We start from the raw sequence: 13,288 nt of genomic DNA, 5'->3' as shown, positions 1-13,288 counted from the left end.
GAAAAAGAAATTTAAAACTTGAGGTGTAGTGCATGGTAACTTGCTCTTTTTCCTTGCAAATAATCTGCGGAAACAGACGGAACAACTACAGACCAATGTGATATGTTCTTTGGCTATTGGATTTCATGAAGCATTTCCATTGTTGTTTATCATGCGAACCACCTCAAGCCATTTTCATTCTCCAATTTCTTCTTTGGAAAAAAAAAAACATATCTTGAATAATTTATCCCAATTTCAATAGGGTTTTATAAGAGTTATGTTGTAGGAAAAATGATTGTGTAATGTTATAGAGATTCGTTTTGCGTGTCGTAATTTTCTTTTTTCTTCAAAAAATGTGAGCTCTATAAAATATTGTTGTGTCATGATAAATGATAAGTACAAACCCCATTTCAATAACATAGAGACGTGCAACTAACCGAAAAAGTTTGTGTTTAGTAATTAGTTAAAGCGTGTTAATACCTCATATAGTCATCATATAGTCAGATGTAAAAATGATACTTGTATTTAAGTGTGAGCGTATTATAAATTCATTAAATTTATTGTAAGATAGGTTGAGTTTATAGAGAATTAGGTTTTTTTTCCTGTTTACTGTAACATCTTAGGGATATATAAAAGGGAAAAAAGTTTGTCCTTTTAAAGGATATAATTTTATTTCATTTTAGATCTTTAACCGTTAATTTTCGTCAATTAACAATTATAATTTATTGGGTCAAATTTATTAATTAATTAGTAATTCGTAATAAATAATAATCATTGATTGATGAAAATCAACAGTTAGAATCTAAAATGACATAAAATTATATTCTTTAAAATGATAAATGTTTTCGCTATAAAAATATGGGATATATTATTCTACCTATTGTTTTTTCTTCTTACCTTTACCTATCTCTCTCCAACACTGTTAGATCAGAATTTTAACTAACATTTATCTTTCTCTCTCTTCTTGAGATTTTGATCTAACGATATTGGAAAATAGTAGGTAAAATAACTTATCCCATAAAATATTGAAGAAGAGGTAAGATAAAAAAATATGATGTAAAATACAGAAATTAACATGAAAGGAATTAAATGGGAGAATAAAAGTGTCCGTCTGCGCTAGTTGTGAGTTGCGAGTTGGGACGCGACAGAACAATTGCTGCTTTTCGAGAGAGTCGATGATGACAAGGCAACCCACACCCACTCGTGTATATTCTCAGGAAAAGTCCCATTTGGTCTGAACTCTGAAGTATCCAAAGTCTTCTGCTGAATCCAAGAAAATTTCAGGTCTCTTCTCCTTTCCCTTTCTTCTGAAAATCCTACAACTTTGGTTGATGGGGGGTAAAAAGCAAAGCCACCATTTTAATTCTTTTAACTCTGCTACTAGAATTTCTGGCTTGAAATTCAGTTTCTTTCTTCTTCTTCTTCTTCTTTTTTAGTTGCTTTTACTCGTTTATACACTGAAATTATCAGTTGAGTGATAAATGTTTGTTCAGATTTTACTTTGAAGCCCAGAAGTAGTGATGGGGAGTGCATCATCTATGCTAACTCAATATGACATCGAGGAAGTCCAAGAACACTGTAATAATTTATGTGGGCCATCTTTATATCTTGTTCTTCCTTTACTTGCATCCAATATGTTTTCTTGATAGATCTGATTTTGGGTGTTGAATTTAGTTTCCCAGCAGGAAATTGTGTCCTTGTATCAAAGGTTTTGTCAACTTGACAGGAATGCAAAAGGATTCATCTCAGCAGATGAGTTCTTGTCTGTTCCTGAGTTTGCTATGAACCCACTTTCTCAGGTAGAGAGTTGTTTTTCACTTTATGGGAATTTTCAGCCCAAGATTTTTGCTTATTTTTTAACTTTTTCTTTTTGCCATCACCATATACTAAAGGGGGCATGTATAGTGGAAAGAATCATTATCAGGAGTTTATGGTGCTTAGATTATTACAGAAAGAATTGTGGGTGTATTCATGTGTAGATTAAATTACAAAACATCCACAGAATATCTACAAATATGCTGAATTCTTTCTATAATAATCTACAAATGATACATGCACAATTGTTTCTGTAATAATCTATTTGATGGATTGTGTGCTTATTTCCATAATAGTACATGATCTATTTTCCCATATTTGATGGATGGTGTGCTTATTTTCCAGAGGCTACTCAAGATGGTGGATGGTTTGAATTTTAAAGACTTTGTGGCCTTCTTATCTGCATTCAGTGCCAAAGCTAGTGCACAGCAAAAAATAGAACGTACGTGTTAGTTCTATTGTACAGCAATTTTTTTTTTTTTTTTCTTAAAAGTTGTTTTATCTATTATATTAAGGCTTTGAGTTGAGAGTCAGAAAATGGAATTGCAGGTTAGGGATTGATTTTGTTTTCTTACCAAGGCTGAATTTTCTTAAATTAATTTGCAAAGACCATACTAGTTAAGTTGTTATTGTTCCAATAGTTCGGAGTTTATTCTCTACGGGCATCAGGTTTGGCATTTGTTTGAATTAAATGTCTCTGTTCTTGCTTTCTGAATCTAACAAATAATATGAAGAAATGCAGTAGATGTTAGCTAGGTAAGGGGGAGAGGGACAACAGAATGACAATCTTCGAGGAGGATCCAACCCTGCGTTTTGTAATTTATTTGAAGATGTCAGCCCCTATGTATAGTTTTCAGGATTTTTTTTAATGTATTTCAGAGTGCTGATAACTGCAACACTAAAGTCAATTAAACAGTTCACAATTGCTTATGCAAATATTGAGTTCAAATGAAATGAATTATTCAATGATTTTCAATCTTGAAAAAGGGATTGTTTTGTGGGGTGGGGTGGGAGAGTTTTATTAAAAAAATTCCCTAATAAATTATGATCTGATCTTCTACTACTGGCATTGTCCGATTGCTTTTAATTAGGGTACTTATAGTTGCTAGTTTTTCTCTGCTGCAGTTATTTTCAAGGTATATGATTCAGACCATAATGGAAAGGTGTCTTTTAAAGATATGCTGCAAGTGCTAAAAGATTTGTCAGGTCCATTCATGTCTGATGAACAAAGAGAGGTATCACCAAAGATCTATACCAGTTTGATATCCCTAATTTAAGTTTGGTATGCTGAACTCTTGAGTTTTGTATCACCCAGCATCAGTAAGATTTGTATATTGGTCATCTGTTAGATGTAATTCTGCTTCACAGTGTAAATTGGGTCGTTAGTTTTGATTTCTTGGTTTCACTTTTGCATATTCTCCAAAATGGAAACTGATGACTATAATGGTAACCATTAATTTTTCTATTGTTTGTATGATCCAGTTTGTTTCTGTTGTTTGTAGTACCTGTAGATGAATTGCATCTCCATATAACAAAAGCCAAAAGATATCTGTTTTTTTTCTTTAGTTATTATTTTTTTATCTCATGAGACTGCATAAGTTTAGGTCTTTTTTGTTTTTCTTTTTTTTCACACACCTTTTCATTTGTGCTGGCATTGGTTTATTTAGACTTAATTGAGCGTGGCTAATTTTGTTCTTTGTTCTTTGGTTTGCAGGCAGTCCTGAGTCAAGTTCTCAAAGAAGCAGGATACTCGGAAGACTCCTACTTGACATTGGATGACTTCATTAAGGTCTATACATTTTGTCTTATATTTTCTCTGGACAATTCTTAAATGGATATCACAAAAAGAAGTATGGAAGAATAGCTAAATCTAAGTTAGTTTTTCCCCATTTGGTCCACTGTAGACCTGTCAATCTGGTGGGTCTCAGATTGGAGTCTACTTTGAGTTATTTGGTTTTGTTCTCCTTGATACGTCCTTGGCCACAGTGGGAGAGCTTATAGGAAGTGGTTCTTGTTAGTGGATGAAACTAAAGCAACAAAGTAGAAAAAATTAATGTCTTGTGGGAAGGGATTTTACTACTGTGAAAGCATTTAAAAATCAACTTGCTTGGTGCCTTCTTAATCCAGAAATTTAGCCTGATTGTGTATCTCTTTATAAAAATGATGAGATATTTGAACACAGACAAGATTGTTTGATATCTCAATTGGTCTTTTTTATCATATTGTAGAATTTTGTTTACTAGTATGTCAAAGTTGACAGTTTGTTCAATCTTTGTGCTTCAAATTCATTTGGAAGAGTCAGTTTATTAGATACTGATAGAATACCAGCAATAAGGGTGCGCTATAGGAAAAGGTACAGGAGATTATCAGTTCTTTTACTAGCTGAGTGATCAATTCTGGTAGGAGGAAATATTACATAATCTGTTAGGGGGAATATTGCATCACAGACATGGCCATATGAGGTTAAATAGAGAATGGCAAGAAGGATAGTCAGGCTATGAATAGGATTGGAATTGGGACTTTGGAAGAGAAGAGTAGCCTCTCAAATGCTATTGAGTTATTTGTTTCTTTTTTTTAGCACCTTTCCTTTTAGCTGTAATTTTCCGTACTCTGTAATTCCCTTCATCCTTGTATGTACTGTTTGCTGGTTTCTTACTAGAACCGGTTTGGAGAAATACAATTTCAGCGTTTTATTTTCCATTTAATTCTATCCTTGTTGCCAAAAAGAGATCAGAAGAAAAAGATGGGTCATAATTTAGGCTTTGTTATACACATCAAAATCTGATAGGAATAGATTCTCTCATAATATTTAAGGTCATGTGAGAAGATTTTTACCGGTGATGGAAAAATACATTAAAGAGTATAGCCCTTTTTGGATCCCTAACAAAAAGTATGATCCCTACTTTCGTCCCTTACAAAAAAAAAAAGGTCAACTTTTGGTCCTTCTACAATTCTAGTTCTTTGAAAATGTGGTATCTCAGAAATTCAATGAAAACCCAATTTAGTCTCCAAAAATGACTAATATGGGGGTTTTTTTTTTTTTTTTTAAAGACAAAAGTAGGGATCGCGTTTTTTGTTAGAGACCCAAAAGGGACTTTACTCTACATTAAAATATAAGTTTAGATAAAGATCACCGTTGATTTGTATTAAAGAGCCTATACCCTCTCACGTGACCTCATGTCAAATGAAAGGATCTATTCTTGAACTTGTGTTAGAAGACTGTTTCTGCCTCTTATTCTCTTTCTCTTTCTGTTTCTGAATTTTTATTTTCTTTTAATTTGTCACAGGTTCTTGGCCAAACTGATCTAAAAATGGATGTCGAAGTCCCTGTTGATTAGGGCTGTCTGCAGCTTTCCTAGTTCTCTTGAAAGATAAAAATTGTAAACTGTATTCATGGGATTCTTGTAACATAGTTCACGTGGAAATGAAAAGTGCACAAATACTGTTGTCCCCTTTCTTCTTGGGATTCTTGTAGTACAGTTGTTTTCCAGCCACTACTTATATTCGAGCCAATTTGAGTCGTTCTTGAGCTTGATTCAGTTTTTTGCATTCCTTGACATGTTTTTTACCACCTTTTTGTGTGTCCTGAATTCAAGTTTGAGGTAATTCTTTCTATTTGAAGCTTCCAAGTGTTGTTCATGAAGTTCACGTGTCTTAGCCACCATGCACATTTCTAGTTGTTTGCTGCATAGAGTCTTTGCAGCGGTGACTTTTTACCTTGCCATTTAGCTACATGTCACTCCAGCTGTGTTATGTGTTCAGCAATCAGCATTATCTCTTCAGCTCAAGCTGGGAGCACCTTGATGGAGAGGAGAGTGTTACTTTGTTACCACATTAGGATTCTTATTGTTTTATATCTTATTATGTACTAATTGTGTATATTATTATTTTGTTTTCATCAAATCCTTATTATATCAACAGATCGAGAGATGATTATTGTTTCTATAAATTAGTCATTCAAATTGAAGGAAAATTTTGCAAATTTCAATTCAAATTATCCAAACAAGATGGTTTTTAATGAAGTATTTGAAATACGCTTGAGAAGCAAAAAAAGGGAAAAGTTGAAATGATGCACCGAGCTTATTGATTTGTATTGGGCTCAAATGTAAACAGCCAGCTCGAAATGGGCTTTAGAGCAAGAGTTGTCGTGTTACTATGGGCATTGACAATTTTGGGCCTTTTTATAGTTTATCCCATGATTTAGAGCTTTCAATAATTGTTAATTATTTTTTTTTTTGTTATTCTTAGATTATATTAGAGTGTGCGTTATTTCTTTTGATTGCGTGTGATTATAGTTATTTACCTTTTTTGTTATTTTGTTTTGCCTATTTAAGATTTGGAGAACTCTATTGTTATCAGGTTGTTTTTGGTTAATAAAATTCAGAAAAGAAAAATAGTGTTTTCTCGCAATTCTTGTATTCAGACTTTCTCAGTGTTATGAACCCGGTCCAACCCGGAACTCAACGAACCGATCACCGGATCGGTTCAAGTTAAGCATCGAACCGGCCATGTATTGGACCCAGTCAAATCTGAATAAAACTGGTCAAAACAGGTGACCTAGTCGGGTCATGCATTTTTATAAACAAAATTAAAAATTATAAAGTAACCAAAAACCAAAATTGTTTCATTTTGTCAGAAAAAAATATGGAACTCATTTAAAAAAAAAATTGTAATTTTTTTTTACTAGTAGTATACTCTTCTACAATGTCCTTGAATTTCAGCTTCCAATATTCAAGCAATTTGCGGAACAATGAATTAAGAGAATGTGACGTATGACATTTCAATGTCGATGAATTCGAAAAATATGAGTTCACATGCTTTATGATCTTGTAAAAATGTGATTGAGTAATTTTTAAGCTTATTTAGTGAACCTTGTTTAACTCATTTTAAATATGGAGAATATAATTAAATTTATATGTTTATATTTATATATATTTTTATATATATTTATATATATCCGGGTTAACCAGTCCGACAAGTGACCCAGTACCCCAATCGGGTCGATGTCCAAGTCGGGTTTAATAACACTAGTCTTATTTACAAAAAAAATAAAATAACACTAGTCTTTCTTTCTGTTTAGCCAATGAGGTACTGCTTCGGCATTACTTTTTTTGGTTTATTCTTTTATCATTTATTTTTCTCTGTTTTTTTTCCTCATTACTACTTACCTCACTTATGATTTTTTTTCATTCAATTCCTCATTTAATATGGTTAGTAATATCTCTATTTTGCCTACATTAAAAGCACTAATTTATCATTCAAATTTTGGCCAAAACTATTAAATCATAAAAGGTAATTTGTTATTGGTGACCAAAACTTTTATATGAGACAAAATCGAATTAAAATTTCACCTTATAATTTTGTCAGTGGCTAGACAGGCCATCGTGGCAAACGGTGGCTGGCCGCTGGCTTGAATGGTTGCCGGAGAGACTTCAAGGCAAGAGACATCGGAAACCGGAGTGAGGAAACAATTTCTAGATGGGGTGGACAGTGCTTCCAGTAGGACACGAAACAAAATTGCTTGTCATATATGTTGAAATCCATGTGTCTCAATAGCAGAATTCTTGATGTTCATAGAAAACGAAACTGAATTCATAAATAATACTTTTGATATTGAAAAACTGACTTCAACATTACATCAGAGTCTATATATATGAGCAGTGAAAAACTAAGAAGCTTAAAGAAAAGAATACAACTAACTTTGTTATTCATAACAGAAAGATAAAAACTGAAACTAACTAATATGACGTGGCAATTGATCAATTAGAAATCTGTTATGATTGGTGGCTCTAATATATCTAAAGGGAAAACTATATCCGCGTGTGTGCACAGCTGTAGCAACTGAGGTATTTGCTGACGTGGAATGTTTTAGCCCCCCAAGTAGGACTTAGCACATTAAGGAGTCCTAACTTGGAGATAACTGTCGTGAACATCTTCAGAGGTAATGACTTCGTGAAAACATCAGCGAGCTGAGCTGCTGAAGACACAAGAAGAAGATGAATGAGACCTAACCGAAGTTTCTCCCATGTGACGTGGAAATCGAGTTCTATTTTCTTGGAGCGTTCATGGAACGCCGGATTGCGAGCTAAGTATATTGCAGATCGGTTGTCACAGTATACAATAGCAGGCTTCAACTATGGAATACGTAGATCAGAGAACAAGTGTTGCATCCATTGCAGTTCACAGGTGAGACCAACAAGGGCGCGGTACTCTACCTCAGATGAAGAACAAGATACCGTAGATTGTTTCTTAGATCGCCATGCAACTAGTCATGAACCAATGAAGACACATATACCAGAAATTGAGCATCGTGTGTCAGGGTAGCATGCCCAATCTGAATCTGTGAAAGCTCGAACGTGGAATGAATTTTGAACAGGGAAGAAGAGATCCGAAGCTGGAGCACCCTTGAGATAGTGAAGAACACGGTGAGCAGCATTCTGATGTGAGTCCAATGGATAAGCAACGAATTGGCTTAATTGTTGTATTGCAAAGCTGATGTCAGGACGCGTTGTTATGAGATAAAGAAGTCTACCAATGAGACGACGGTAGGAAGAGGGATCAGGTACTGGATTGCCATCAGTTCGAGAAGGATGCACTTCACCTCTGATCCTCCCTTATATTCCTATATTGTATTTTATAATTAACTAATTTGTTTGCTCAGACAATTCATTATTTTCCTATAAATTAGTTGAACTCTAATGTCGTAGTGATTTCAACCCTTTAACCCAATTAGAATCCTAGTGTCTTAGTAATCCCTCTTGAATTAAGCATTAAGCAAATGAATTAAAAGTCTGCAATCTATGTAAGCCTATGTCTAGGTCATGCACAAATTGTTATTCTATCCTTGTCCAGATTAAAACCTCAATATGTCTATTGTGAGCTTTAACCCTCAAAGCCTTATAATTAGAGTGGCCAGTTCTAATCAGGATATGGAAAAATTAACACAGGCAAAATAAAACAAACTAAACTAATTAACTCATAAAAACAGCATAGGAAATATAAATGATTCACATCAGGTTCGTGATCCCAACTACAAAAAGAAATTATCCAGACATATTCATGTCTGACTTAAACAAATTCAAATAAGAACAATTGTTCATAAACAAAAAAGAAAAGAAGAAGAAGAAGGAAGCTCAATGGTCTTCAGTCTTCAACTCCGGTGAAATCCTGATCTCCAACGCGAGTCTCTAAGAATTCTCTCAATTCTCTGATCCTCACTATTCTCTCCAGTCAAAGATGTCTGTCTCTGGGAGTCTGAGTCTCTATTTATAGACTTTGTGCCTTGATTAGAAATCTTGATTATATCTGCATCGTGTATCTTGGGTCCAATCTTCTCGGATTCAGCCTGAGATTTGTTTAAGAATTTCTTACGTACCTCCCACGCTGATAGCGTGGGAGTTTTGTTCAAAGTACTGGAGGTTCACGGTACTAGCATGGTTCCCACTCTGACAGCGTGGTTGGCAAGATTGGCTGGCGCTGCTAGCGCGAATGCCACGCTAACATCGTGGAGGTTCTGGATGGAAAGTTGCTTCTGGCGCTGTCAGCACCACACCCGCGCCAGTAGCGCGGGGCTTCAGGTTTGGGCTTCCAATTTGGGCTTCTTTTTGTCCTGTTTTCCTACAAAATCAGAAGGAAATCATCAGTTACACGATCTCTGATTGAGATTTATCAATTAAATAACAATTCTAGCCCTTTTATCCAAGATTGATCATTCTTTCTCTTTTTTGGCTTAAAATCATATATATGCTGGAGGCATATCACTCACTATAACCTGAAATGATGTCCCCAAACGCGGGGTGAGATATACAAATATATCTCAGTAAACCAAGGGTACTAGAGGATCACTCCACCCCATGGTTCACTCAATGTGCATACAATGATCATCATATAAAATGCATGACATACAAAATCACATCACACTGGGCTCACATCTAAGAACTCTGTGGATTCCGTTCAAGGACCCATCATATAACTCCCAGGAAGCTTCCTGGTGCCTCTCCCATGGATGAGACGACCCCATGGAAAAATCCAACTGGAACTCCTCAAGAGACCTATCCAGCAGAAGTCCCACGTTTGGATCATCCTGGTACCGCTCCCAGAGTCGGCTCCACGGCAAAACCCGACCGGAATACCCCAAAGGGATATCTCTAGCGAAAGTCCAAACCACACACATCTACTGGCCAGAGATCACAAATATGTCACACAACATGCTCCAAGCATGTCACACAATCATGTCAATAATGCATGAACATACATTTCATACAAAATCAAAGAGCACCAAATCCTACCACTATCTTCCACTAGGTGTGGCGGAACACACAAGGGAATAAACCCAAGTACCAAGAGTTTACCTCAACTCCACAAATTTTGCTCTTCCACGTAAACTCCAAGCTTAATCCACTTCTATTGATTCCGTGCGAGGTAACCTATATTCATCAATTAACCAATATCATCAACACTTGCATACAATGAATTCACGTCAAAACAATAATTCTCAACACACAACTTAGGCCTAATGGCCAACCTACCTTTAATTCAATTACCTCAACCATTTTAGTCATTAAACTAACTCACCATTTGTGCACCAAGGCATCACTCATTGGTTGTACCACATTTTTACATCATTTTCCTTATTTCTTTCCATATGGTCGAATTCTTCATGCCATTATACTCCAATGCTTTCAATTCAATTTAACCCTCACACACATCATCAAATCCTATAATTAACTCATCCAAATGCTCCACAACTCAATTATTCAATCCTCCCATCATACCAATTCACAAAGTATTGAATTTCCACTCAAAATTTTCCTAACTTATTAATTCATTTCACCAATAATTTTTATTGCATAAATCATCATCATTTATCATTCTAAGCATTTAATTCCAAAGGGAACATACCATTTAATGCTCCTAACTACCACAACTCATCTCACATAATCAAAACTCTCACCCATTTTATGATTTCAATATAAACTCCATGAGAGTGTGAAAACTTACCACCAATAGCTTCCTAGGGTCCAAGAGGACGAGTTACAACCAACCAATCAACACAAGAAAGCACCAAAATTCATAAATTTTCGTGGCTGAAATTGGGGATTTTCTCCTCACACATTGCTCCCCACAAGATGCACTCTACATGAAAGTTACTCACAAACTCAAGGGGAACAACTTTGTAGTTGGGTGTTTCTCTCAAAAGTGTCTAGAAAGAGTTAAAAATAAAGCTCCCAAACCCTCAAAAATGGTGAAGCTCCACAAGTGTAGAAGGAGAAGGAGGAGAGAGAAAATTCTGAACTTTGTGTCTCACTTGTCCATTTTGTCACTTAAATCACTTAAGTGAGTCTCACATGTCACTTAACTTTCTTAAATCATCCATTTTAATCCACGAATTCATAACCTACGTATTTTTCTCGTTCACGTCATATTTTTACTTTCTAGAAATACTGATCATATTTTCGCGCTTATCAGTACTCCTACCGCAGTATTTTACACTAGAAAAATCACTATTCATCAAATTTTCGAAACTTGCCTATCTATTCGATTTTTCGTCTTGAATGCATTTGAGGCATTATTTTTACCATTTGAGGCTTTCTACTCAATTTTTCTTGCCTAGGGTTACGTGTTTGGTATTTTACCATTTTGCCTTTTTTACGTATTTTGGCTCTAATTTTAGGATTTTCACTAATCATATCCCTTACTCTATATTTTCTCATATAATTATACATTTAGAAATACGATATGTTGTAATATTCACGCATTCTAGTTGTTACTCCACATACGCATGCAACTGAAGATGCTGGAATAGGTTTCAAGCTTTCTAATCCATCCCACATTATTTTCAATTGAGTAAAGTATTCAGAAACTGATTTCTCTCCTTGATTCAACTTATACATTTCTTCTTGTAAATCAGATACGCGAAAGATATCTGATTGTGAGAAACGATCTTTGAGATCATGCCATACGTCTGCTGCTTTCTCTATCCAAAGAATGGATTGTGCAATTGTTTCTATGATGGATCTGTGTATCCATCCGGTAATTATTGTATTGCAACGCTTCCAGGCTTGGTGAGCTGGATCATCTTCATCAGGTTCTTGAATCACACCATTAATAAAACCAAGCTTGTTTTTGATCTGAGTGCCATTGTCATTGATCGTGACTAAGAGTGATAGTTACTACCATTCAGAAGATGAGAAACTAGTATTTAAGAAGGATTTTCATTCGAATGCAGAAAGAAATGATAAGAAGGGTTGCTAAGAAATTCAGGAAGTTGCACCTGATTCTCAACGACTAAGTTTCAACAAGATATAAATTCAAAAGAAAAATTCAGAAAGGAAAGGAAATGAGATATGAGGCAGGTACCAGAGCCATTAAAGCTCTTATACCATCTTGAAGTTCAGAGAAAACAAAACTGAATTCATGAATAATACTTTTGATCAAAACTACTAAATTATCCAAGGCAATTTGTTGTTGGATTATTTCATGTCAAATTAACAATTTTTTTATACAAATAAAATAGGGATAATATAAGTAGATTAATTTAATTATCAACGAACAACAACAGTGTTAAATGTAGACATGAATGTAAAAAATCATAAAAAACGTAAGTGATAAGTAATAAAAGTGTAAATTGAATTTTTTCCATAAAAAAAATACAGAATTCCTTCTCAAATACATAAGCTCAGAATTTGTTTGCAGTGGAGAAAAATATTAAAAAAGGACAAAATACAAAAGAAATATCAATAATTTGAGATTTATTATTATTCTTTTTTTAACAGGAAAATAAAACGACTTGCTAATTTTTTATTATAATTTGAGATTTGGTAGATTTTCAAGTTCCAAATCTACCAAACTATCAACATTCAATTTCTTTTTTTGAAGTTGACATTGAGTTTGCGTGGAACGGTTGGCAAAGCGGACGAAACGGAACGGAATAATATTTTTGCATTAGTTGGGAAGCAAGTAAGAACTTGCCCCGCATATCAATGCGGTCAAAGTATTGCGTCCCCCCCCCCCCCCCCCCCCCCCCCCCCCAATTTAATCAGTAGATATTTATAAAGTATATGATAAAAACATTATAACTAAGATGTGACATTAGTGATTAAATTTTAACATGACGCAACCTGTTTAAATATTGATTTGAATATTTATAGTATTGTTTTGCTTTATAGAAAAGAAAAGCTTACTTTTTCTTTTCTTTTTTAGTACAATGAAAAGCTTAATTAGGGTATAAGCAAAATATCTTAATGTTTCACCCAACAAATAATTGATACAGGTGGACCATGATGGAACCACCTGCAGGTTGTGGGGCCCGCAACGCAAGTCTTTTGTTTCTTTTATTCTTGTCTTTAATTATGTTGCTTATCTGTAATCCAAAACACAGAAAATTAGGGCGTGGTTGATTGTATTCTAATTTTTTTTTTTATGGTTTTAATGTTTTTATCGCAAAGTAGATAAGTTATTTATACGGGGAAAAGAATTCTCATGTTACATGAGA

At 34.6% G+C, this 13,288-nt stretch overlaps 1 protein-coding gene across 2 annotated transcripts; it reads left to right on the top strand.

The window, feature by feature from the left end:
* Positions 1-1,101: 1,101 nt before the first annotated feature.
* Positions 1,102-5,687, top strand: LOC133293439 (uncharacterized). 2 transcript variants are annotated; one of them, XM_061492009.1, is made up of 7 exons: positions 1,102-1,263; positions 1,473-1,569; positions 1,654-1,778; positions 2,140-2,236; positions 2,920-3,029; positions 3,509-3,583; positions 5,082-5,687. In XM_061492009.1, the coding sequence occupies exons 2-7, from the start codon at positions 1,500-1,502 to the stop codon at positions 5,130-5,132; spliced, it is 528 nt and encodes a 175-aa protein (XP_061347993.1). In that variant the 5' UTR covers positions 1,102-1,263; positions 1,473-1,499; the 3' UTR covers positions 5,133-5,687. The 2 variants fall into 2 exon arrangements, with proteins under 2 accessions (XP_061347993.1, XP_061347994.1); XM_061492010.1 differs by having other exon boundaries at positions 1,473-1,557; positions 5,082-5,686.
* The last annotated feature ends 7,601 nt before the right edge of the window (positions 5,688-13,288 follow it).

The sequence above is a fragment of the Gastrolobium bilobum genome, unplaced genomic scaffold (assembly GCF_033153095.1).
Source record: "Gastrolobium bilobum isolate Gb01-03AN ecotype WA unplaced genomic scaffold, APGP_CSIRO_Gbil_v1 utg18566, whole genome shotgun sequence".
Lineage (NCBI taxonomy): Eukaryota > Viridiplantae > Streptophyta > Magnoliopsida > Fabales > Fabaceae > Gastrolobium > Gastrolobium bilobum.
This window is presented reverse-complemented; position numbering and strand designations above follow the sequence as displayed.

What these genes read in the sequence shown, in the direction of transcription:
- LOC133293439 (XM_061492009.1), top strand. Translation starts at nt 1,500, where the DNA reads ATGGGGAGTGCATCATCTATGCTAACTCAATATGACATCGAGGAAGTC. An exon ending in TGCACAGCAAAAAATAGAAC is followed by an intron (nt 2,237 to 2,919) that starts GTACGTGTTAGT and finishes TCTCTGCTGCAG; the next exon opens with TTATTTTCAAGGTATATGAT. An exon ending in CATTGGATGACTTCATTAAG is followed by an intron (nt 3,584 to 5,081) that starts GTCTATACATTT and finishes AATTTGTCACAG; the next exon opens with GTTCTTGGCCAAACTGATCT.